The 27,224-nt window shown below is 40.8% G+C and overlaps 1 protein-coding gene across 2 annotated transcripts in view; it reads right to left on the bottom strand.

The window, feature by feature from the left end:
- acsl3a (acyl-CoA synthetase long chain family member 3a) overlaps positions 1–25,563 on the bottom strand; it is a 127,233-nt gene extending 101,670 nt beyond the window's left edge. Inside the window, exons 1-2 of one of the 2 annotated variants that reach the window (XM_068042134.1) lie at positions 25,453–25,563; positions 6,562–6,987 (exon numbers count right to left, since the gene is read on the bottom strand). In XM_068042134.1, the coding sequence (XP_067898235.1) occupies positions 6,562–6,900 (339 nt within the window). In that variant the 5' untranslated portion in view covers positions 6,901–6,987; positions 25,453–25,563. The remainder of the gene's footprint in view (positions 1–6,561; positions 6,988–25,452) is intronic. The other variant, XM_068042135.1, reaches the window with a different exon arrangement.
- Positions 25,564–27,224: the final 1,661 nt, after the last annotated feature.

Below are 27,224 nucleotides of genomic sequence, written 5' to 3'. Positions count from 1 at the left end.
TTGCAGGCAGCCGCAATCCTCTCGATGAGTCTCTGCAGACACTCTTCAGTGTGAGAAGTGTAATGCAGCATCGCCAGCATAGAGGAGTTCCCTGATGAGGACTTTCCATACTTTGGTCTTCGCTCTTAAATGGGCAAGGTTGAACAACCTGCCATCTGATCTTGTGTGGAGGAAAATTCCTTCTTCTGAAGACTTGAACGCATGTGAGAGCAGCAGGGAGAAGATCCCAAACAGTGTAGGTGCGAGAACACAGCCCTGTTTCACGCCACTCAGGATAGGAAAGAGGTCTGATGAGGCGCCACTATGCTGAATTGTGCCTTTCATATCGTCATGGAATGAGGTGATGATACTTAGTAGCTTTGGTGGACATCACACTACTAGCAAAGATCGGAAGAGACCACGTCTGCCTACGAGGTCAAAGGATTTGGTGAAATTGTGTGGTAAGCAGATTGGTAGCAATAGGATCAAAAGGAGCAGAATGCAGGTCTTATGGACTTGAGGAGATAAAATGAGTGCAGGAGAGGAAAAGACATGGGTTAAGGCCTGGGGGGGAAACCTAGGGGAGGCTTGGCTTTTTGTGCGAGGAATTGTGGGGGGTGGGGGAAGGACCAAAGGCAGTTGAACAGATGGTCTCAACCTTAGTAATAGAGGTCCATAAGCTCCTCACCCATGGTTGGAAGTGAGGGTGGAGAGACATAGCAGAGGGGTTGTATCGAAGGGAGTTAGGATGGAGGTCATACTGGGCTGTGAGAGAGTAAAGGTTTAGCTGAGGACCAGAGCAAAGGTGGACATAAAGGAGTGATTAAGCAGATCAAATGACTGCAAGGAGAGTGAAGAATGGAGAGTTAAAGACTAGGCAGTTGGGATTTAGAAGGTGCCTTTTTAAATTATTTGGGGGGGGGGGGGGGGGTGAATGTGTTTTCCTGGGACAAACGCAGATGAAAGTGGGGTTGGAAGATGGCAGGGAGCTGTGGTTACAAGCAGGTGTGCAGAGATAGCCATGTCTGTGAAAGAGACGCAACAGGAGATGGCAAGGTCGAGAGAGAGACCGTGATTGTGGATAGGAGACTTAAATGGAGGGAGAGATGAGGTCAGTGAATTCAGAACAGACAGCACTAAGTGGAGCTGAGATAAAGATTGAAATAACTGAAGATGGCTCAATGCAGAGGCTGGGAAAGGAAAGGGAGGATAATACAGTGAGAAATCTGGGGTGGGACTGGAGGGTTAGACAATGAGAATGAGAATTTTAAAAGGAAAGGTGACAAGAATAGAAGTTGTGATATTCAAAGGAGCAGACATTACTAGAGAAGAAAGAGATCAAGGTGTAGTTTGGTGATAAGGGCCACAACATCACCATGGACAATTTAAGTAGGGTAGATGGTGGAAACTATAACTTGGCAGGAGGCTTCAGTAAAAAGGAATGGTGTGAGATATGTTTCAGTCAAAGCCAGGAAATAAAGTCTAATCTACAATAAGATCACGGTTGGGTAGTGCCTTGCTAAATAGTGAATTGGACACGCCAAAAAGCAATGCAGAGGGGGGCTACTGGTAATGTCCAAGGATCCTGTGGTGGATCAGATAAGTGAGCCAGGAAGGAGTTTGTTGAGATTAGTCCCTCAACAGTTGTCTTGAGTGGAAAGGTCACTGATCAAGGTGGCTGGTGCTCATAAGGAAGCAGCAAGGAGTATCTCAATGGACTCTTCAGAGAATGCCAAGAGATGTACAAAGGGTAGCTGTGGGATTATCTGTGAGGGATTGAAGAAGGAAAGAAATAGGTGATGAGTTGGGGTTGGGATTGGGGGAGGCAAAGTACCTAAGTGGGGAGAACAAAACAGATGACATGACCAGGCATCAGGAAAGAAAGCAGACAGGAAAAAAGACTGAAGTAACAAGCTCAGGCCCAGACTGTCAGCTAAAATACATACACGAATGGACACAGGATTTCAGGTTACTCTGGCTTAGCACGGATCTGAAGAAACATGTCCTGGTCACGAACCCAGGACCTTCCTTCCCCCTTACTCTAGGTGCCTAAAATTGAATGATCAATGACTGTTAGACTCAGTACCTTAATATTACAAAAATATAGTACAAGTATCTTATTAATGTTACGGCCACAAGGTTCCTACTGTTCAACTCCCCACCTGACTGCAGCAAGGGGGTTTTGTCATTAGGATTCAATCCGTTGGTGTTTTATTTTTCAGGTAAACAGGCAATGACGGATTTTCTTGTAGGTTTAAAAAAAAACAGAAAAATCAATTGTTTATTGATCAATACGCCTTCCCCAGAAATTGTCGCAACTAGATCCACTCATTCACACGAGACAGAGAGGGGGGAAAAAGGAAAGGTGATTTTAAGTTGGGGGTTGGGGGTTGGTGGGGGGGTGGAGAGAAAGGAAAGAGAAAGTCACAATAAGCCTGTTGAATTCTCTTGGAAATCAAGTTCACAATGGGTGCAGGCCTGAGATGATTGTAGATAGCACTTTTGATTGACTGAAACTTCAGTTGAAGACAATCATGTCATGAACACCCAATATGCCAAAAGGAAATATTAATTTCATTGGTTGGAACCTTGCATTAGACTTTTACAGGAAATTCTTACAAGTAACATTTTTAAAAAGTAAACTGGCAGCCAAGATGGCCACTGCAACTTACATGTGAAACACCAAAAGATCAGACTGGAGATGACACAACTGACTCAACCTAGCCAGAACAATGGGGTGCGCTCTGATTAAATTTCCTGGAATGTCCTCATCAGCACGGTTGTCAGGGGCCATCTACATACAATGACTTTGAAAGAGCCAATCCCCTCCAAGTGTGACCGGACAGCTTGAGGTGTAGCATCTTGTATCTCAGGAAAAGATTCCAGAAAGACCTCATTAAAACAACAAACGGGCTTGATAATGTCATGTGGCTGCCTGCGCAGCTCTACTGTCAGCTTTGTCACACAGAAATAACTGAAAAGTCATCAACAAAGCAGGTCTCTCTCTCTCTCCCCCGAGTAAAGATCAAGATGAGACCTGGCTGCAACTGGTAAAGCCCCTCAAACCTACAGAACGTCACAGCCAGCAACTAGGGAACAAGGAACGAATCCTTCTTCTGCCTTCAGGAGCCCTGAGAAAAGCAAGCCCACCACTGGGCAAATGGCCCAGTGAGGACTTCAGGAGGACTTGAGATTTAAAAACTGTATTTAAATTCCATTTATTCCAGACTCTACTCCAACCACCAAAGGTGCTTCCCCTCTGTAATGTGTGTGTGAATGGGTGCGTGAATCCATAGCGTATTTTAGTAATTTTAATCGGTTTAGAGTGTTAACAGTAATAAAATTACATCTTTCTTGTTTAAACTCAAGAAAACCTGTCTGATTAATGGAATTGCAAAAGAACCAGAGAGAGGCAGGAGCAAGCACTCACTGAGGTGGTAAGTTCAATCACTTAGGTGTTAAAAGGATAAACCCTGTTGCAGTCAAACCAAATAAGAAGTGAAAGGGGAGCCTCAGACCCTCTCCTCATCTGGCCATAACAATCACTTCTAGTTCACTGCTGTCTAGTGTAGATGTAGGATTCCACAGCAGGGCATGTGCCTTCTGGCTTCCTGGAAAACAAGTTGCTGGATGTTGCTTTGTTTTCTCTCTTTCTGACTGGAGTCCTCTCTCTCTCGGATGTTTTTTTTTAAAAAAGATAAAGCAGTGGTACTTCTCACCTCCTGGTATGACACGCTCTGGTCTCTTCCCCATGAATGCTGCACAACGGTCCAGGACACAGCTATTTCACACCTTCTGTTTCAGAAGATGACATTTCAATTCTGGAATATATTAGGATGGGATGCAACTGACACCTCTCAGCTTTGAAAATTTGTCCTGGTCAGACAGTTTGAACACAAAAAGGCCAATCCCCTTTTTCTTCGGTGGCCATTTTGGACCAGTTCACTTTTTAAAGTAAAGGCTCATTTTTAAAAGACAGTCAGGTTTTTTTTTTATATAACTTCAGAGTAAGTCCATAATTTGTATCATCGCACTTCCAGTATGCTTGACTATAACCACTATCAGCTCAAGTGCAAAACTCCAAACACAAAAACACTTCAAAAAGCAAAGCCTATAATACCATAGAAGTTCTTTTTAAAGCAGACATTCCTCTATAGGTTCACTATAGGCACAGATCCTTAAGTCTGTCCCAATTTTCTGGTTTACTGGGTCAAGGCACATAAGTAGTATTTAGCGCTCGCTAACCCAATGAATTTGCACGGATTGAAAGCATTGAACCAGACAGATCAGAAATGACCCAGTTTGATCCCAAAGTTAATGGTTCTCAAACAAGATAATAGAAGACCCTACAATTGGTTTTAGTGACTCTGGGTTACAGAGGGGAAAAAAAGCCACGGTTTCTGCATCTGATCACTATCAGATGACCCCTACCGGAGACCGCGCAGATTGATTAAGGGTTGGATTGCTCAGCTGTAATACCCTTAATAGCTGAATCATTCACTGGCATTCAATGTCCAGGACCATATTTGGTTGGGATACCAGAGTCCAATAAACCATATTCCAATATGACAACTTTCTTCACGAGCGGAGCTAGATCACTGACTTCAAAAGTGATGAGCAGAAATAAGGAGGGAAAGAAAAATTTCATGTATAGCGAATAATATGAACTAATCATATCCTTGCCGCAATAAGTTATGCGAACAAAAACAAATTGCCTTGTCCTCCAAGAATATGGGGTATTTACCCCCATAGTGGCCACAACATGCAACTGAAAGTGTCAAGATATTTGATAGGAATCAGGAGCCCAAATACCAAGTCCTATCCATCTTCCTCTCTCCACGGGGCAAGTAACATCTTCAATTAGGCCTGGAATTCAACAATCTGAGCCATGCAGGTTTTAATGTTCTTTCATATTAGAACTGTTAAACCAGAAGTGAAGAGCAAAATAATCAAGGGTGTTGCAACCTCTTTCCTTTAGCATAATCTAATATATATTGCATCTCTTTAAAATATCATAACTGCCTTCAAAAAGTGTAGTTTCATTTTTTGTACCAAATATTTATTTTCCAAGTCCACCCTAGACTTGAACATTGTTCTCATATCTGGGGAGATTCTATTAACATACTGGACAGGAAGCAATTGTTAGTGGATCCCTCCGTCATCTCTAGTCTTGAATCCATCGACTTGGTTTCTTGATAATTAAAACGACTTGCACAGCCTATATTTAATGACTGTTTCAAAAGATACAAGTTCCCAAGATCCAAGGCATTATCCACGTTGACACTAGACATCCATCAGAAGTTATCAAGGTGCCTTGTATCTGAATAACTGAAGTTGCAAACTGATACTAATGCTGCATGTTCCTCTTCATCCCATATAAACACAAAAATAAAAGAGATAGGTTAACATTTATGTTGATTTAGAAGGTATTGGTAATCAGTAGGAAAACTGCTGTACTGGAACACTGGGCTGCTATAAGATGACCACATTTTATTTATCATGTACTGAAGCATATCCTAAAATGTGTGTGGTCCTTATAGATCTAAAACTTTTTCTGTGTACCATGCTGAGGGCAATGAAGCAATTCTGTATACAGACTGGAACTAGATGGCTATATAAATGGCTCAGCAATATTAGTCTTTGGTTTCTAGGTACCTGCTGTTTTTGCCTCCATTAAGAAATGAAATTGAACTGAAGACTTCCATGAAAATCACAGCAGAACAGAGATGAAGTAAGTTTGAGCTAAAGAAAGATATTGTTTATTTAGTTTCCTGCAGAAGCTACAAAATTTTAAACTTAGTGTAAATGAAATACACAAACATTAACTTTATTATATTTAAAAGGAACATTGCCAAAGCAGACATGTATTTAATAGAAAGATTTTTCTTTCCAAACAAGAAAAGGAAAGAGACTGATACAGATCTGATCAAAAGTTTCTTAGAAGGGCCAGACATTAGCATTTCCCTTTGAATTAAAAACCTTATATTTCACAGATGAGAAAAATTACAGCAAAACTGCTGCCTTTATCTTGTACAAAAAATGCTCAACATAAACCAGTTTACATTTTTATGGTCAAGACATCAGTTCTAAATTTTACATAGTGGGTATGCTCTAGTAGTGCCTGCAAATGTTTTAAGTCCCTTTTGAAAACTTGCCTTATGTGGTGCTCGAAAAACAAAGGGATTGCTTACAAGGTGGTTTACTTGGGCTGAATTACTCTCAAATACAATAATGAATAGTTCATTATTTCCAATAGTATTATTTGTGCTTTGAAGCATTTTTTAAGTTTGTAGTTTATGCAAATCAGTCATTTCACATAAAGCAGACTGCCAATGTTTTCTCACTAATTGCACTTTTAAGGCAAGAAACTATGAAATAACTTCCAACCAACACTATGTCTTGCACATATACAAACATAAAATCATGACTGATTAATTAACCAAGAGTTAAATATAAGATGTGCACATCACCAATTGCCTTGGGGAAAAAAATATCAGCCAGCATGGCAATACCAAGATAGTAAAACAAAAACATCTAAAGTGTAACAAAACTCTCTAAAGTGTAAAAAAAAGTTACAATTACCTTCTTGAAGACCCTTCCATTTGGCTGAATCTCATCTTCCTCGCTAAGAATTTCACGTGTTCCCAAGCAGTTCCTGTGTCTAAAGCCATCAGTGGCATACTGAAAAATTTTATCTAGAGTGTCGGCTCCAGCATACAGACTTGCTAATAGACAATCCAAACTTTCAACACATCTGTACGGGCCTGCAGGATGGTTACCAATTGATTTTGCTCTCATGCTGGGTCTACGCCGTGAACCCCAGAAGAGCTGTAATGGCAGAATAAATAACAAATTGCACGCCATGATCATAAATTGCAAAAATAATGAAAAAATAGGATTTACACCCTTCTTCAGTTTCATTTTGCTTGGAGACCTTGAAGCAATCAAAAGTCCAGAACGTCTGTAAGCCTGTGAGGCTATTGGACTAACCCTACTCCAGTTTTGTACCTAAAGGTGGAAAACGAAAGAGGTTAGATATATAGCACCAAATTAACTGCATTAATCTAAAATATTTTATGAAAACCACATTTTTATGTTCTAAAATATAAGGCTGTGCCAATAATGACTTGCATTTATAAAGCACATTTAACATAGGAAAACATACAAGGCAGTTCACAGATGTACATACAGTCAGATAAAAACTGACTCTGAGCCAAAGGAGGAGATATTAGGACACAAAGCTTGGTCAAAGAAATAGGTTTTAAGGAGGGTCTTAAAGGACAAGAAAAAGCTGAGAGGAGAGAGTTAGGGAGGGAATTCCTTAACATAGGGACTAGACAGTTGAAGATGCAACCCCCAATTTTCAGAGGAACAAGAGGCCAAAGTTCCAGGAGGCTTGAGATATAGAAAGTGAAGCTATGAAAAAAGATTTGAACAGATGGAGAGAATTTTAAATTGGCTTCATTTGCAGATCAGGCCCCAATACAAGGTCAACCACCACTGAGATAATGGGTGAGTGGGGTTTGTACAGGCTAGGGTTCCAGCAAGTTTTTGGCAAAAGTTTAAGGAGGGTGGAGGATGGGAGGCTGGCTAGGTTAGCAATAGTTGAATCTGGAGGTAATAAAGACATGGATAACTGTTTCAGCACCAAATGGATTCAGGCACAACTGAACAACTATATTTTATAGTTTCCCAAATATTAATACATGTGCACTTTTAGCCATGCTAATGGGGGCATGGTAAATTTCAAATTTGTTGCATTGATTTTAAATGCAGGATCCTGCCATCTAAATTATAAAAACATAAGAATAGTTCCACTATTCAGTTGCATCTTGGCAGATCTCTACCTCAACTCCATTTACCTGCTTTTGCACCATATTCCTTGATACTTATCTAACAAGTATCTATCAATCTCAGTCTGGGACTTGAAATTGACTCACCATCCACAGCCTTTTAGGGATGACATTCCCAAATTTCCACTGCCCTTTCCATGCATGGCCTACCTCTAAATCCTTGTTCTGGATTTCCCCCACCAGAAGAAACTGTTTCTCTGTATACCTTACCGGTTTCTGTTAACATTTTAAGCTCCTTAATTAGATCACGCTTCAACCTTCTAAACTCAAGGGTTTATGTAGCTGTCCACTAATTTAACCCTTCCAGTGAATCTACATTGTACTTCTGACAAGACAAATATACCTTGCCCAAGGATTGGTGCAAAAACTGAACCGTATCTGACCAAGGGTTTATTCAAATAAAGCATCACTTCTTCACCACAGACCCCTTTGAAATAAAAGGTCCACATTTCAGTCAGTCTTTTGTTTAATTTTTGTACCAGTGCACTAGCTTCTAGTGATGAGTAGATGTAGATGGGCATTAAAATTCTTCACTTCTCCATAGTTCCAGGTTTCTCACCAAGAAAATATTCAGATTTGCCTCAGATCCAAAGTGGATGACCTCACACTTCCCCACATTGAACACCATTTGCCACAGCTTTGCTTGCTTGCTGTTTATATCCTTCTGTAACCTTTCTCTGATCCAAACAACTTACTGTACCTCTTCACTCAGCATCACCTGCAAACTTGGACATATGCTCCATTTCCTTATCCAAAAATCCAAAAAGGCCCCATACAAAACCCTGGGAAACACCATGTGTCCCATACTGCCAATCAGAGAACGTTCCCTTTATCCCTCCTCTCCATTTCATACCTCCCAATCACTGATGCCATGTCATAAAGTTACCTTCAATTCTGTGCACTTTTACTTTTGCTAACAATGTTGTGTGTGGAATCTTATCAAGCATCTTCTGCAAGTTCATATAGACAACATCCAAAGACACCCACTTATCCATCATGCTAATGACCTCAAAAAATTCAACTACATTAGACATAACCTACTCTGCACAATCCATGTTCCTCACTTGCCCAACTGCTCAGTAATTCTGTCTCTGGTGATTGATTCTAGTAATTTACCCACTTGATGTTAAAATGACAGGTCTGCAATTACCTGTTTTTTATTCCTCCCTTAAATAACAGTGACATTTGCAATTTCCCAATCCATAGCCACAATGCTTGAATCCAGACTCTGGAAAATTATAACCAACTTAAATGCTATTTCCTCACCCATTTATATTAATACCCTGTGGTGGAATCCATCGGGCTTTGGAGATTTGCCCATCTTAAGTTCAATTATTTGCTCAATTACCATTTTTTTAAAAAATGTATATTTTTGTATATGTATATTTACGTATAAAAATGTATATTTAAAAAAAATGTGGTGCAGTGGTTAGCACTGCAGCCTCACAGCTCCAGGGACCGGGTCGATTCTGGGTACTGCCCGTGCGGAGTTTGCAAGTTCTCCCTGTGACTGCGTGGGTTTTCGCCGGGTGCTCCGGTTTCCTCCCACAGCCAAAGACTTGCAGGTTGATAGGTAAATTGGCCATTGTAAATTGCCCCTCGTGTAGGTAGGTGGTAGGAGAATGGTGGGGATGTGGTAGAGAATATGGGGTTAATGTAGGATTAGTATAAATGGGTGGTTGTTGGTCAGCACAGACTCGGTGGGCCGAAGGGCCTGTTTTGGAGCTGTTGCTCTAAATAAATAAAATAAATAAATATTAAATGCACTAAGTTCCTCCCCTTGATTTATTTTCAGATTGCCTCGTACTGCGGGTATTTTCTCTTGTCCTACACTGTCAAATTTTATTTGATAAGGTTCTGTGAAACTCCTTGGGATGTTTCAATATTTAAAAAGGCGCTATATAAACTCAAGTTGTTTTTGTTGAAAACTACTACAAAGAACTCATTTAACAAAGTTTGCCAATTCCTTCTTACAGTCTCACTTGCATCTGTCCTTATTTGATGGGTCTGCATTCTCCATTCCCAATCGCTCCATATACTTACCAAAATTTTGGTTGATAGTTTAATATTCCTTGCATTTATTCCCATATTCCTTATTGTGCCTCATTACTTTCTATCACTTTGTTGCTTTTTATAGCTCTCCTAGTCCCTGGATTTCCACTTTTCCTTGCAATTGTGTAAGACTTTCTGTTCAGCTTGATGCTTTGATGTCACTTGTTGACCATTGTTACTTATCTACACAAGTCGTGCCTCTACCTTGTTTTAAATTAAGGTATGCACTGCTTTTGTATCATACCAAATACTTAATTGAATACTTTGCACTGTGTCTAGAAGTTTATCCATCAATAGTTCAGCCCAGTTTACTGTGATAAATTAATCGCACCTCCAATCAAAATTTTCCTAACTTAAAGTTAAAACCCCAATTTGTGACCTCCCTCTCAAATTCATTCATATTATGGTCAAATTTTGCAATGTTTCCTTAATTCTTATAATTCCGGTTTGTTAGTCATCACCAAATCCAGTATGGTCCATTTCCTTGTCAATTTTGAAAGTGTTATTCAGGAAAAGTCACCTGGTGCATTCTAGAAACTGTGCATCTCTCAGACTATTGGAAAGATAAAATCTCCAATTGTAGCCAGCTTTTTCTGGGCTACATGCTTCCATGATCTTTACATTTATAGGTGATCAAGTTTTTACAATTCTTGACCTTATCGGGATTTATTGTTGCATCTATATGCAGTTCAGATCCTCTACATGCATGATCTTTATCATTCTTCGAATGAAGTATTCTTCATAAAACACAAAGTATGAAGTTTATTAATATGGGACAAGTTCATTTGCAACACTCGCACCATTGGAAAAAGAGCCTATCTTCCTCCCACATTTGTGACAAAGAATTCTCTTCTGAAATTATACCTGTTTTCCCTTCCTATAGAAGGCAGAAAATTGAAGTAGAAGGAATATTATTTAGTTTAGTTTAGAGAAACAGCACTGAAACAGGCCCTTCGGCCCACCGAGTCTGTGCCGACCATCAACCACCCATTTTATACTAATCCTACACTAATTCCATAGTCCTACCACATCTCCACCTGTCCCTATTGTATTGAAATTATTCCATGAGAAAAGAGACAGTGATTTTGGTGCAGAGATAATTAACACAATTCATTATACATCTTACTCAGTGGTATCCTCCACATATTGCAGATGTCTAACTGGGTTTTACCCATGGAGAGAGTAGCTTTCTTTGCCTACATGACACAGTCAGAACTGATTTGGCAAACTGTATATCTTTATTGAATGAGAAATCCAAAGAGTGTTTGGTGAAGGTATAGGGATTGTCAAACACTGGAGGTACCTCCTGACTTCTTTGAGGATGCTACAAATAGAAATTTCCTATAATTAAAATGTAAATTTTCAGGAAAGCCTTAAAAAGAGAGAGAGAGAGAGAGACTGACTAAACTGAAGAAAAGAACCAAGGGTAAAAATAGGTAACAAGAGTACTTGAGAGGTGCAGCACTGGTAGAAATGTTTTGTCGGGTGTTACAGAAGTCAATGCTCCTTTCTTATCTTCACAAAGAACTTGGATGTCAAAACCAGTCATGCATGACATTTGTAAACAACACTAAAGTAAGGAACTGTAGTAATAGCGGATGATGTTAACATTTTGTGGGAGGATTTAGATCAAGTATGTAATTAGGTAGACAAACGGCAAATGAAATCTAATATCAACAATATGTAATATTGCATAGCAGTAGAAAAACAAGCAACATAGGATCACAATGACAGGAATAGAATTAGTAGGGAGAAACTATGAAATGAATGTGCAAGTACTGGTAGACTTGTTTCCTATACTAACAAGACAATTAAAAAAACAAACCTGTAACCAGAACAGTGGCGTTTATACCTACAGGGGTCACGCTGAGCTTTAATTATGCAATGATCAAACCACACCTCAAGTACAGCATTCAATTTTGGTCACCACTTTAGAGACATATGTGCACTGAAGAAAGTGCTGAGCAAAACAAGAATGATCACAAGTGCAAGAGGGATGAGCAATGGGGACATGTTAGAGAATGTTAAGCAGACCTCATGACGGTATATAAAGAATTAAAAGATAAGCTGAGCCTGAATATGTCGCGATAAGTCGGACTAGTATGATAAGATGACAAATTTAAATTATCGAAAAGGAAATTTGAAATAAACATATCTTAGAAAGTAGCTTTACCAAAATCGCGATAGAGAAAGGCTAGGAAAAGTTAGATAGCTGCTGTTAAGGAGATAGCAACAGTATAGGTTTGAGGAGTTGAATGATCTCTTTCACAACTATCAAACCATCAGGTCAAACTACCTAAAGGTGCTGGGGATATGGTTCAGATGGGCTGGGGTGTGTGGCAAAAACTGGAAGGAGTGTATAGCTGTGCTGAAACAGAAACTGGGCATGTGGAAGCGATGCTCACTCTCCACTGCAGTAAGAAGCTGGTCATCAGATGCGAGGCATTCTCGGCGTTGCTCCGCGTGGCACAGGTTTGACCCCCCTCCCCCCCACCGGCTCCCGTGCTGCTGGGGTCATCTGAGTGAACAATGTTCAAACTTCTAAAGGGGAAAAATAAACATACCCAACATCGCCCTCATCCTGATGGCCACCTTTGTGTGCGGTTGCAACAAGCTATGCACCGACCCTCTGTACTCAAACACCAAGTATCACTAAGTGCTGAGGTTCCACATGTTCCCAGTGTTGCAAAGGATGGGTCTGGCCATGTTGCAGCAGAACACTCCATTCAGCTGTACCTGCCATACCACCTGTCCCTCGTGGAAAAGTTTGTTTGAACACATTTGGCCAACATCCATCAGACAGTGGTCCTGTGGGAAAAGGAGATGATGGATCCTGTCTATTGCTCCCCGAGCAGACTGTCAAACTCATCTGGCAGAATGCCTCATCACCAAGACTTTCAAACAAGCACCAAGATGTAGCTTGACTGTAGTGAAAAAGGACCCTCCCTGTCAGATCCTTCCTGCATACATGGAGTCTCACCGCCGCCGCCGCACGCTGTCCTTTAGGCAACTGCGGTGGGGAAGAGACAGTCACTCACCTCCTTCTGGAACATCCCTTCGCAAAGCAGGTCTGGAAAGAGATGCAGTTGTTTTTGTTGAGGGTCATCCTGAGCAGCTCCATAGCACAGGACTCAGGGACACATACCAAAATAAACATTACCAGCTGCTGAAGGGCCATCAACTCTGTGAAAGATGCACTTTGGCCTGCCCTAAACTTGCTGGACTGCCAGTGCAAAAAAAAGCTGTCCACGACCAAGTGTTACAGACTGGCACATTCCAAAGTCCCAGACTACATGCTGAAGGATGCACTAAAGCTTGAGGCAACCGCTGCAAAAGCTCAATGGGGAAAGGCCTCTGTGTAAGGCCTTTCCACCATAGTATATTGAGGGGCTGGACCCATGTAAAACCCCTCAAGGCTTTTTACACCTGAGAATGTATGACGTGGAATGTAAATGTATATTGTAAATATAACACGTAATGGCAAGTGTAGTGAGGAACCTTGTACTGTATTGAAAGAACTGATCTGTATTGCACTGTCAAATTTGAATTGGCATGTAATGTATTTTTACAAATTTTATGGAAAAGATATTTTTGGAAAAAACCTTTCAGGGGTATAATTTCTATATGAATTTGGACCTATAAGATTTAACCTATAGTTACGGTGACAGAATTAAAGATATTAAGGGTACTTAAAATGCAGATGAATGCTAAGTTAACCAAATTACCAAACTAAATGGACAAGCTTTGATGGTGACAACCCATGTTCTTCAGCTAACAAAAAAAACTTTATTAGCTAATAATGCACATAATAACCTTTTACCTTTCCTGATATTCCATCTGTAGCTTTTAAATATTTGCCAAATGAACCTCAAAATTCAATTACCCCCTTCCCGCTCAAAACAAATGATAAGATTCCACTTCTTTCTGGTTTAACCAAGAACACACACACTTGCTGATTTCAAGAGGTATAAATAACACTCCAATTTCATGAAAATGCAAGGACACCAACAATGAAAAGTGTATCAATAATGGGGGCTATTATCTATCTATTCAAGCCATGTATAATAGTCCCAATGTAAAAATCTCACACCCCAACTGATTTTTCAGTAGGGTATATGGGCTGCCATGCCAGCACCTTCCCTACAATCAGAGAGTCTTCAGTCTCAACAGCTAAGTACATTTAAACACCTGCGGTAAATTTAACAATTTCATGAACTGCTAATGTAACAAAGCAAGTGAACACATCAGATGCCAGATATTTGGATTGATATATTTTATTACCATAAACTATGGTTAGATCAATGATCATTTGAAATATATATGATTGAACAAATGAAACTGCATTTACAGGTTGCCTTTAGTGTCTTAGGATGGCCCAAAGCAATGAAGTACTTTTTGAAGTGCAGTTAAGTGTTGTAATACACAGAGGTGCAGAAGCCAGTTTGCACACAGCAAGATTACATAAACAATTATGGGTGTGCTAGTTGTTGACAACAACACTGGTACAACTTCCCTATCCAGTTCTAAATAGTGCCATGGAATCTTTTATGTCTATTCCTTTCAATCGCTCATTTCAACAGCTCTATTAAGATGAAGGCTGACCACATTCGAGTGTTGCTGTACTGCCCCAGCTTGCCAAAATTGCACATTTCAACCCTCATTGGCAGCCATGGAGCACTGGCTGTTGCTCATGCACCTCAGCTGTTTTGCAAAAACCAACTACCAGCTAAACAAAAGCAAGTTCTTCAGTTCGCATCCTATGTCACTAGATTCCCAAGGATCGAGAGCAATGGGACTGCTATCCTTCCAAAGGCCTGACCTGCTTTCACAGCACTTGTCTGCCAAGCAGTCCAACAGATCTAAATGCATCATTTAGAGGAACCCAGAGGGAACAGGAGCAGAGAAGGTAACAAATGGCAGTCTATTTTTCTTGTTTCACTAAGCAAGTGGCCCTTTAGCTTTCAGGTAGGGGGGAAATGGGGCCTTGGTTTAAAGTCTACCTGAGACTACTGCAGAAAATAAGTTCCAATCCATACACTGGAATAAATTATACAATGGAGATGCTTTTGAACAAAAAGTATCCACTTCTCTGTAGCCCACTTGATTGTTAGATTTCTATACCAGTCACTTGTTCAGCCTCATTATATCCCCCAAATTAGCAACCAGTCAAATACTGCATTTCTAACGGCAAAGGCAGTTTAATGAGCTTTTCGTATGGCTGAGGGCTACTCCTGAGCCTAAACAATGTGATAAAGCCTCACGAAGATGTAACCTCACGTTATTTCATTAACCCGGTAAATATTAACGTTTTCAGCTTCCGAAAAGTAGTCCTTACACGGATCCAGCCTCTAATTCAATCATTTATAACCATCTATTTTACAACTAGCCAGTTTACAGTTCAAGCCAACCCCAAGCGATTGTTTCTGAACTGGCTAGGTGTCAATTTAACTTCCAGAGATAAACATGTTTAAATCGGTCTGCAGCCGCCACAAACATAACCATGCGTCCGCTTTAGGGGTTTTTCATGTCTACGTACATTGGCAATTTCATTTAAACTCGCAAAGAAATTTGTGAATAATTCCCAGAAATATTCATAAATAATGCTAATCCACTTCCAGATTATCAAAAATAACTTCATGACTGCTTTAGAGCGCCCGGGGAACTTAAAAACTACCTTGGGATAAAGCCAGGTCGATCCTGTATTTTCAGTTCTTGCCGCTCATATTGAACGAAAACCCACAGGTAGGAGGAGGGGCTTGATTGGTAACTATAGTAACAGCAAATCAACGCTTAGATGGTTTATTACAGCCGCCAAGACCTCAAAGCGCACGCGCACAAGACTGCAATAACGTGGCTCTCAAACATCGCAAGTACATTCTTGCGAAATCACAGTTCAGTGGGAGCGGTGACTTAAAGTTAGAGAATCAGAATAACTTCTCCTTCCCCCACCCGTCTTGGTTTGCACAGTAATGAGCTACAGTGGGCTGAATAGACTGTCTCATTAGAAAGGCAACTCCAAATATTAAAGATCACACGGACTTGTAAAGTCAACTGTGTTTCACCCCACAGATGCTGCCCGACTTGCTGAGTATTTCCAGCATTTTCTGTTTTTGTTCCAAATATGTATAATGGGCAGTACATTTTCCACTACATACAATAACCTGCTGGCTCCTACATCATAATCGTTGTCTTTTAGAGCTATAGCATGCAGTACGATTAAACTCACCCACAAACTGCACAAATGGACATTAAACCAAGCCACTGCTATAGTATATTATTTAGTTGACTTCTAGTATTAGATGACTGGGATTAGAAAAGCAGGATTTTTTGTTTTAAAAGGGTGAGAGACTAGTAAATGTTGGTATTCAGAGGGATTCTGGCATTTTTCTACATGGATCACAGAATGTTAACATGCAAGTGCAACAAACATTTAGGAAGGCAAATGGTCTTTATTGTAAGGGGACTGAAGTGCAAGAGTAAGGAAATCTTGCGGCAATTATACAGGGCTTTGGGGAAACCACACGTGGAATACTGTGTATATATTTAATCTCCTTACCCAAGGAAGGATATACTTGCCTTAGAGCAGTGTTGTTTAATGCACTCACCACTCACATGTGGCAAATTAGTCACAAGACATATGAATTAATGTTCTTCATTTTTAGAATCACACAATACTGAGTCATGTTAAAGTTGCAGCGGTAGGTATGAGTATAGGTGTCACTTGCTAGACCGCTATTTGTCGTCTGTCCCTAACTGAGCAAGGAAGAATCAACCACGTTGCTGTTCGACAGGAGTCGCATAAATCGGTCAGACCACGACTATGTTTATCAGAATATGGTTCAGTTGTCAGACTTTGAGTGACTTGTAAGCTAAAGGGTCATTTGCTTAATGAAACAAGAAAAATAGTTTGCCATTTGTTACCTCCTCTTCCTATTCTCTCTGGGTGCTTCAAAATGATGATACATTTAGATCTGTGGAACCACATCGACAGACAAGCGCTGTGAAAGCAGGGCTGGCCTTCGAAAGGACAGCAGTCCCATTGCTTTTGAAATCTTCTTGGGGAATCTAGTGACACGGGGAGGCTAAATGAAGAGCTTGGTTTGTTTAGCTGGTAGTTGGTGGTATTCACAAAACAGTTGAGGGGACGGTGCTCCATGACTGCCAAAGAGGGTTGAAATGTGAAATTTTGGCAAGCTGGGGCAGTGCAGCAACATTCAAATGTATTTAGCCGCCTTCTTAATAGATCTGTTGAAACAAGCGAGAAAGGAATAGGGTGCTACTGACGCAAAAGAGGAGACTTCAGGAGATTGGCCATGAGCCAAAGGTCTATTAAACGTCTGGATGCTGTGTTTGGAAATGGCAGGCAACAGAGCATAAGCAAAACAAGAGTCAGAGCACAGAAGCCAATACACAGATTTAGAATCAGAGTCATTTACAGCATAGGTCCATTGAGTCCATGCTGGTTCTCCGCAGAGCAATGCAGTCAGTCCCAATGCCCCACTTGATCTTCATAATCCTGCAAGTTTATTTCCTTCAAGTGCTCATCCAAATTCCTTTTGAAATCATTGATCATCTCTGCTTCCACCACCCTCATAGGCAGCAAGTGCCAGGTCATTACCATTCGTTGTGTAAAACAGTTCTTCCTCATATTCCCCCTGCATCTCTTGCCCAAAACTTTCAATCAGGGTCCCCTAGTCCTTGTACCAGTTAATGGGAAGTTTTCCTTGTCTACCATATCTAAGCATGTCATAATCTTGTACACCTCTACCAAATCTCCCATGCTCCAAGAAGAACAATCCCAACTTTTCCAACTTAACTTTGTAACTAAAATCCACCATACCTGGAACCATTCTGGTAAATCTCCTTCGTACCCTCTCAATTCTGATAAAACAGACAGTATACTCTTGGAGATAAGTTCTTTTTTTAAATAAACTGGAGCTCACGGTCAAACAGAACACTTCAGTTAACAGAGTGTCACCACCCTTTGAGAGCATTTACAGCAGGCCTGCTTTGAGGAACAGTTGGATTGCAAAACTCTTTTGAAGCTATTTTCCTGGCTCTGGCAGTGAGCGCATTGGTCCTGATTGCTGACAAATTAAAACCTCAAATCTATTTTCAAAAGACTGCACATTTGTTTTATTAATACTGCATATATTGATCATATGGCGAGTATGGTGAACTGATTGCTCAAACCTTTTGCATCAAAATCCTACTGAAGAACACTGCCCTAGAGAGGGTGCAATAATCGTTCACTAGATTGATTCACGGGAAGGGCTGTGCTTTGATGAAAGACAGTAGAATTGGCCTATATTCTCTGGGGTTTAGAAGAATGAGAGATGATCTCATTGAAACATGAAATTCTTAACTGGGTTTGATAGGGTAGATGCTGACAGGCCATTTCCTCTGGCTGGAGACTTTAGAACTAGGGGTCATACAGAGGGTTGTGAATGTTTGGAATTCTCTACCCAAGGGGGCTTTGGATGCACAGTCATTGAGTGTTGAAGACTGAGGTCGATAGATTTCAGGGCAGTCAGGGAATCAAGGGATATGGAATCAAGCAGGAAAGTGGAGTTGATGTATAAGATCAGCCATGACCTTACTGAATGGCAAAGCAGGCAAGGGGAGGGGAGGGGGGTGGCTGCATGGCCTATTACTGCTCCTTTTTCTAATGTTCTTACTGTAGAAATAGCAATCCAGTTTCTATATTCAGATGAATATAAACCTTGAAATTTAATTTTCATGATTTATAATATCACTTCAATCCAAGCATTTATAATTTACAAGGTCAGCTGCTACACTCAAGTATTCATTTCATAATAAAAGGTTTTTGACAAATGAAAGGAACGTTAAGTTCTCAATTCATCACGAGATTTGTATTTACTCAGAAGCAATAATTACACTGCATTCTTATGCAATAAATCACATGATAAATGTTAACTTTTTTTTATTCGTTCAGGGGATGTGGGCGTCGCTGGCTGGGCCAGCATTTATTACCCATCCCCAATTGCCCTTGAGGAGGTGGTGGTGAGATGCCTTCTTGAACTGCTGCAGTCCATGGGGTTTAGGTACATCAACAGTACTGTTAGGAAGGGAGTTCCAGAATTTTGACCCAGCAACAGTGAAGGAACAGCGATATAGTTCTAAGTCAGTGTGGCTTGGAGGAGAACTTGCAGGTGGTGATGTTCCCATGCATCTGCTGCCCTTGTCCTTCTAGGTGTTGGAGGTCGCAGGTTTGAAAGGTGCTGTTGCTGAGTAGCTGTAGTGCATCTTGCAGATGGTACACTCTGCTGCCATTATGTGTCAGTGCTGGAGGGAGTGAATGTTGAAGGTGGTGGATGGGGTGCCAGACAGGCTGCTTTGTCCTGGATGGTGTCGAGCTCCTTCAGCATTGTTGGTGCTGGGCACCTCCATTATTGAGGATGGGGATATTTGCAGAGCCTCCTCCTCCTGACAGAGTCCACCTCCATTCACAACTGGATGTGGCAGGACTGCAGAGACTGTTGGTTCTGGGATCACTTAGCCCTGTCTATTGCATGCTGCTGCTGCTGCTGCTGTTTGGCGTGCAAGTAGTCCTGTATTGTAGTTTCCAGACTGATACTTCATTTTTAGGTATGCTTGATGCTGCTCCTGACATGCCCTCATGCACTCTTCATTGAATGAAGGTTGGTCCCCCATCTTGATCGTTATGGTAGAGTGGGGGATATGCCAGGCCATACGATTACAGATTGTGGTTGAATACAATTCTGCTGCTGATGGCCCATAGTGCCTCATGGGATGCCCAGTTTTGAGTTGCTAGATCTGTTCAAAATCTCTCCCATTTAGCACAGTGGCAATGCCACACAACACAGTGGTGGATCCCCTCAGTGTGAAGACGGGACTTCGTCTTGACAGGGATTGTGTGGTGGTCACTCCTACCAATACAGCCACGGACAGATGCATATGCAACAGTTAGATTGGTAAGGACATGGTCAAGTAGATTTTTCCCTATTTTATTGGGAAGTTGCTGAATTACTTTCTTTAGAACACTTAGAATACCTGGACTTGTTAAAATGCCGTCTTTTAAAAAAAACTAAGTGTTCCCATATGTTAGATGGTTTTGAAGAAATATCCCAACTATGGATTTAGCTCTAATTACCTAAGGCACAAACAGAAACATCTTTAGCTGCCCCTTTGCTAAAGGAATCATTTTTTAAAAGTTCTTTTTAGATATATACACACACAAAAAAAAATGGCTGTATGATGTTTTAATACTAAAATAGAGTCATAGAGTTATACAGCACAGAAACAGGTCCTTCGGCCCATCGTTTCTGTGCCAGTCATCAAGAGGCTAACTATTCTAATCCCATTTTCCAGCACTTGGCCCGTAGCCTTGTATGCTATGTCGTTTCAAGTGCTCATCTAAATACTTGTTAAATGTTGTGAGGGTTCCTGCTGCTACCACCCCTTCAGACAGTGTGTTCCAGATTCCAGTTTTTGGAGTTTTTCTTTAAAAACACAATTGCACTGTAAAATAACTTGGCATAAATGTAATGGCAAAAAAGGGAATCACACTCCAAGTCCAAAACAGTTATACTAATCTCCCCAAAATTTGATGAAATGTGCTTAAAAAAGGCAAAACAAAATTATAGTCTTTACACATTGCATTTTATAATAATTGATTTAGTTATAAAATCTATGGACAGAGGAGGCTGTCATGCAGCAAGCTATCCTATGGAAACTATTCCATGATGTTGAAGGCAGATGTCTATTGTATAGCTGAAGGGAAAAGCTCCAAGACATGTGTGACAGCCACTGGAAGGTGTTACCGAGAGGTTAGGTTTCAAAACAAACTCAAAAGATGTGATACTTACCATATTTGAGTTTTAGAGAGACAACAGTTTTATGATGTTGTGCGCTTCATGTCACTTGTGAAGAGAGCCTGCTACTTGTTCTAAACTTAAGAGCTCAAACCCACACCAGTCAGTTGTCTAATGAGCAACCAGTGATTATTGTCCAGGAAGGGGGAGGAAGAAGAGAAGGAACATAAAAACAGGAATTAGCCATTCAGATCCTCAAGCCTTTTGGGAGAGAGGGTTCCAGATTTCCACTACCCTTTGTGAAAACAAGTGCTTCCTGATTTAAATCCTAACAGACCTAGCTCTAATTTTAAGATAATGCCCCCTTGTTCTGGATTCCCCACCAGAGGAAGTAGTTTTTCTGTATCTACCCTACTGAATCACTTTATCATCTTAACCACCTCAATTAGATGACCCTCTATCCTGTAAACTCAAAAGAAATACAAGTTTTTCCATTTGTGCACATAATTTAAGCCTTATAATCCCTGGTAAAATTCCAGTGAATCAATGCTGCACCTCCTGCAAGGCAATTCATCTTTCTGGTTGAGAATATGGGGAAATATAAGCAGGATCTCTTTTGTCTCAAAATGGCTCCGAAATTACATACCAGTGATGGAAGATTAGAACCAAGTTAACCTTCTACAACATACGAGGTAATCCAATACCTGAGCCAGGTAGGAGTGTAGTACTCCAAGGCACTCTTGTTGATTGAGCAGCCAGCTTGGCTCATTGCTAGGACCTTTGAGGAGGGGGCAGACCTGTCAATAGGAACTGAGATTCTTCTCATTACGGTCTTCTGGTGGTAAGGTCAAGATTATTAAACCTGGAATGAATCATTAAAACTGTGTTGTATTGGGGCCAGGAGTTTAAATTAAATTGCATAGAGGAAACTTTATAAGAATATCAACCTTAAAAGAGCTCTCTGAAATAATGTCTAAAAAAATTAAAATTGTGAGTGAAAAATAAAGTGTACAGCCTTTCTTGATGCACAAAAGGTTATCTGATCCACAGAACCATATGCCACAATTTAGCATTAAACAAGCTCAGTAACTCATTGATTAAATATATTGTCATAGTTTGACTTTGTTGTTATGATCCTGTAGTTTTTTCTTTTCCAGGAAGTATGCAGTGTGCCTTTAAGGCTGTAACAGGATCAGTACTGCTTTAAGGCAGCAAGTTCCAGGGACTGAGTCAAAGGATGCATTCTCATTGCCATAGGATACAGCCAGCTCCAAATATGCATTCTCGTTGCCATGGGATACAGCCACTCAGGACCAAAGACACAAGATTGCCGACTGACGTTTGAAACTAGCTGAAAAACTGGCTTTTGAGACACAGTTAACAGATACACACACAGGCTGTCTGCCAGCATGTACTGAAGGAAAAGGGAGCTCTCTCTCGGTTTATTTAAATCCTATGTATTATACTCTCAGAATTCTGATATCAAGCCAGATTAATTTCTTAAAAGAAAATAACTAATTCTTTTAACTACTGAACTGTAATTGCTGAAATTCATCGCTGGAAAAGAAGGGCATCAATTCAACTGCTGAATTGGACTGTTCTACTGTTGAAGAACCATCCCCCCCCCCCCCCCCCCCATTGGACGGCTGTAAGGACTTCAAGCAACCTTGAACTGTTCCACATTGGAAGATTTCACTTTGGCAGGAGCGTAAAATATGCAAGGACACTAATTTTTCTATTTTAAACGTTGGTTATATCTTAGTAGTGTTTAAGAATTTAGTTTTTCTAATTAAACAATTAATTTGTTGATCAAAAGACACCTGGTTTGGTTAGCCTCATTCAGGGGTTAATAGATGGTACAATTTGGCTGGGTCTTTCTTTAATTTGGAAAGTTTAAAAATGATATGTTAGGCAATCTGTGGAGGCACAGGACTGAATCAACAGTGCATTTCTCCCACCACAATCAGAATCGTATATTTTGATTGGGGGCTTTGACTCGAGCAGTCGGTCCTAACAGTTTTGAACAATCCACATAAAGCAAATCTATCTTAATGAAATCCAAACAGTTTGAAAACAAGCTAAATGACAATTACATTTTTTGTGTCTAGACACATCTATTACTACAAGGCACCCTACAAGTCGAGTTGATGAGAAGCCCAAATATAACGATCAAGATGCTGTTCACTCATCATTACTACCACTACTGGCTATAACCCATCAATCTCTTTTGAAGGCACCCTTTTAAAAGATATACATTACTTGCTAATTTATGGCAGATTATGGAGAAAGAAATGACAACTAAAAATATCAACTCAATGTTATGAAAACTAAAGATTGATTAAACATAGCATGGCTTTGACAGAGTCTGATAATATGAAAGTTACTAAATTCTTAATTAAATCTAACATACATGGTCCGATGACACAAATTGAATATTAACCAACAAAATTTGTAATTTTTTTTGAATAAGGATATTTAACAAATGTCTTTTCTTTAAGGTGGAAAACAAAAGTTAATGATTTTATCAAGCAATTCTTATCAATGTCCTTGTTCTATGTGGTTTACATCCGCAGAATATAGCAGCTTATGATTTGAACCAAATGTCACCTCACTCAAGCGTAAATGCAGTCTGCCTTTTGAAGAGATTGAAGGAGTATAAGTACGCAAAACATGGAAATCCAGTCTAGACCACAAAGGAGTTTCAACATTGCACTCCTGGATCCCACTACTACACAAGTAGATATACAGCAGTGAAATTCAATCCCCATAAAACTACACATTCAGACCGCTTAAGGGAGTGACTTAACACTACAGAACCCTAGAAGATAGCTGTAATAGTCCCAAATTTGTATCAATGATCTTCCTTTTTAAAACACTCATTCTAGATAGTTCTATTTCTTGTCTCATCTCAGTGCCTACATATGAAGTACTGCTCTTTTTTTTAAAGTGTAAAGCCAATCTCACGAGCCATTTACAACTGTTTGTACCGATTTATTATACTACAGGGCAAACTGTAATACAACTTCCTGGATTTCTATATTATTCCAATTGTGCATACTTTAAAATTATGTTTCCAGTCCCCCTTTCTGAGCCTTTTACCAGAGTATCACATTCTTGTTTACTTCCAACTCCATATACACATGCTGTTTGAAGCCAATTACATTAAAAATGGCGACTGGCCTCATCCCTCCCCATCTCTGTAACCTTCTCCAACCCGAAAAACCACCGAACCTGACCCCCACCTCTCTTGTCACATTAAATGAAAAATTAGAAAACTACACAGGCCAGACTATTGTTCTTTCCTTCTGCCTTAAGGAGGAAGCATGGCTACAGATGAAAACTAAATAGAATTTTCATTTAGAACCTTAAAAAATGCTTATAAAGTATTCCACAACTTGGGGCTCTACAATTACCCACAGTGGCTCGAGGCTGGGAAGGTGAAAAGGAAATCAACCAATCACTATCCATCCAGTGACCCCTGCTGGAAAAAGTCAGTATGTGAATATCAGGCAAGGACAAGTAAGGCTTGTGATGCACCTGTAATTCAATAGTCCACTGACACTCTGCCTAGGACAAGTTTCTAATCACTTGCATTCACAGGAGTCAATATCCCTGGGAAATGAATAAGAAAATATGTGCCTTTCTAAACCAGTTCAACAGCTATACTTTAATACATAAGTCTGTTGGCAATAAATACATTTTGTTCATTCTGTGCTAGCACAGGTACATATTTAACTTTATATACTCAATGTATTTTTATACCCAAAAACACTGACGTCAAACAGCCAACTTGAAATCATGACAGAGGCAGTAGTATAATGTTACAGGACTAATAATCCAGAGGCCTCAAGTAATAATCTAGAGGGCAAGTTAAAATCCCACCACAGTAGTTTAAGAATTTGAATTCAGTTTTAACAATTCTGGAAATAAAAAGCTGGCATTGGTTAAGTGACCACAAAGCTGTTGGATTATTCAAAAACCCATAGGTTTGTTTATGTCCTTTAGAAAAGGAAACCTGCCATCCTAGTCCTGTCTGACCTATATGTCACTGCAGTCCCACACCAATGTGGTATGACTCTGCCTTCTGATGTACCCGAGAAAGCCACTAAGTAGCATTTTTTTTAAATCAAAGATGTGGCATGCCACTGCTATCACAGGGAGAACTAAGGGTGGGTAATAAATGCCAGCCTTGCCAGCAACAACCACATCCTAATATAAAAAATCGTGTGCTAGATTTTTAAAAATATAAGATTACAGTACACTGCAAAATTATCCAATTTATAACATAAGAAAACCTTCACTTCGTCCATTGTTTATAGTTACATAACCCAGGGAAGATGAATCTTCTTTCCCACTACGAGTTGGCAATTTTTTGTATATTCAGTAATATAGTGAGGCTGACAATTCCCATTTTTATTCCTCTTGCCCAGCCAAAATAGATCAAGGGTAGGGGTCTCATATGACAAACCAGATTTTACTCTTGGTTAGCATCCGTAAGTAAAGCCCTTCACTAAGCCCACGATTCCTCAGCAAGTTACTCACGCTCTGCCAGGTAACCAGAAGCAGCCACTTCAAACACTGCTGACATGGTGGCCTGCATGGTAATCATTTGCCCGAGCAAGTTGGGGGCGGGGTGGAGAATGGAAAGCCTGAACTGGACCAACTTACGGAGGCCGGCTCTCAACCATTTCCTCCACTACTAGCAGGGCGGAGGAAATGGGGACGATATTACCGCTGAAGCACAAACTCTCCGCGAATAAGCAAACACTTACCCGTTACCCTGGTACCCCACGACTACTACTGCGTCTCTGCGCTCTCACTCTCCAAATCCCGCGATCGTCTGCAACGGCTCGAGCGCGGCGGCCTCTGAAATCGCGCGCCTGCGCCCTGAGGCCGGTATGACGCTGATGTCTGTCGACTGGCGGTTGGAGGAGACGGGATCAGGCGAGAGTGTGGCTGGACTGAGGAGGGAGGAGTGATGGTTGGTGCTGGCAGAGACATGCAGTTCTGCAAAGTGTGTCAGTTGGTGGTATATTGGGGGTGGAGAGATGAAGGTGCTTTTTTTTCTTTCTCCAAACGTTGTTGGTAATGGGACCAGTCTTTATGAGACGAGCTGAAGAGTTGGTACAGAGGAGGAGAGGGCAGTAGGGCTTCTTTGACTCACACAGGCCAGCCGAGAAAACTAATCAGGCTGCTTCAAATTAACTGACTGGCACTGTCTTAGAATGCTGGTCTTCACAAGGCAATGACTTAAGAACACAAGTTGTTACGGGTGTTTTGCTTTATAACCTGTAGGTACATGTATCATTCCTACGCTTGGTTTCGATTTTAAAACGTAAATATACGCAAGACTGTAGGGAGAAATCCAAATGTTGGAGGTGCGTTATTCTGAGGGAGTGATTTGGGGGCGTGACCCCAGAAAATGTTGAATTTTTTAGATTAAAAATGTATCCTGGTAATTCCTGTTCAGTTTTTTTTTTCACACCCATGCTCCTTATTTTTGGTCACATTCGTGCGCAAAGGGACAAGTAGATTGTAGGTCTGCAAAAAGACACCCACCAGCCATAGGTCCAGAATGTGCTCAGTGAGCTGAGGGGGAAGGAAGGGGCACTGCTGTTTCAAGCCGACCCAGCTCAATTTGGAATAAGAGCATCTTGTTTTGATTGAAGCTTCCCACAATCATTGGACATTGCTCAATAATGAAAACTGGATCCTGATCAAACACTGTACACACATTCTGATGAAAGGTCACTGACCTGAAACATTAACTTTGCTTCTTTCTCCACAGATGCCGCCAGGCCTGCTGAGTAGTTCCAGCTAAAGGCCTGCTCGGGTCTGCAAAAAAAAATCCGACCCGAGCCCGACAGAACCACATCCGGCCCAGCCCGAGTCCTTCCATATTTTCCCGTGCCCGACCCGACCATCAGTTAACTTAGCTTCCATTTTTCACTTTGTTACTGATCTGCACAAGCTTAAAATAACTGTAACAAAACTACCTTTCTAGTCCAAAAGTTAAATTAACATTGGAGCCACTTACCTGCGATAGAGTGTGTCTGACCCGAGCCCGAATGCCGGACCCAGGAGTGCAACCTGACCCGACCGGAGTCCGACACATGTCGTTGGGTCCTGTCAGGTTCGGGTCAGGTGCCTTTATTTGCAGCACTTTTTGGTCTTATTTCAGATTTCCAGCATCTGCTGTATTTTGCTTTTATTTTACTATACACGCATTCTTAATTTGACTGGGCCACATTTATAGGTGGTGCCTGTTGAGGGAGGCACTTGTAGTGGTTTATGCTTTGGGGTCAGGGTCATGCACAATGCTACTCTATGGGCCCAGTTTCTAGGAATTCCCAACTGTTATGCTCATGCCTGAGTTCTGTTGCTAGTTGTAGGATCAATGCTGCTTCACACTGCTTACAGATACTGCTGCTCTTGTGAAAATTCTCACCTGTAGTATAAAGTGGCCAGAATTGCACTCTTTATTGGCAGAACTTAGTCATAGAGAGATACAGCACTGAAACAGGCCCTTCGGCCCACTGAGTCT

This window comes from Heterodontus francisci, chromosome 11, assembly GCF_036365525.1.
Source record: "Heterodontus francisci isolate sHetFra1 chromosome 11, sHetFra1.hap1, whole genome shotgun sequence".
Lineage (NCBI taxonomy): Eukaryota > Metazoa > Chordata > Chondrichthyes > Heterodontiformes > Heterodontidae > Heterodontus > Heterodontus francisci.
The sequence above is the reverse complement of the archived record's forward strand: the minus strand, read 5'-3'. Positions and strand labels throughout refer to the sequence as shown.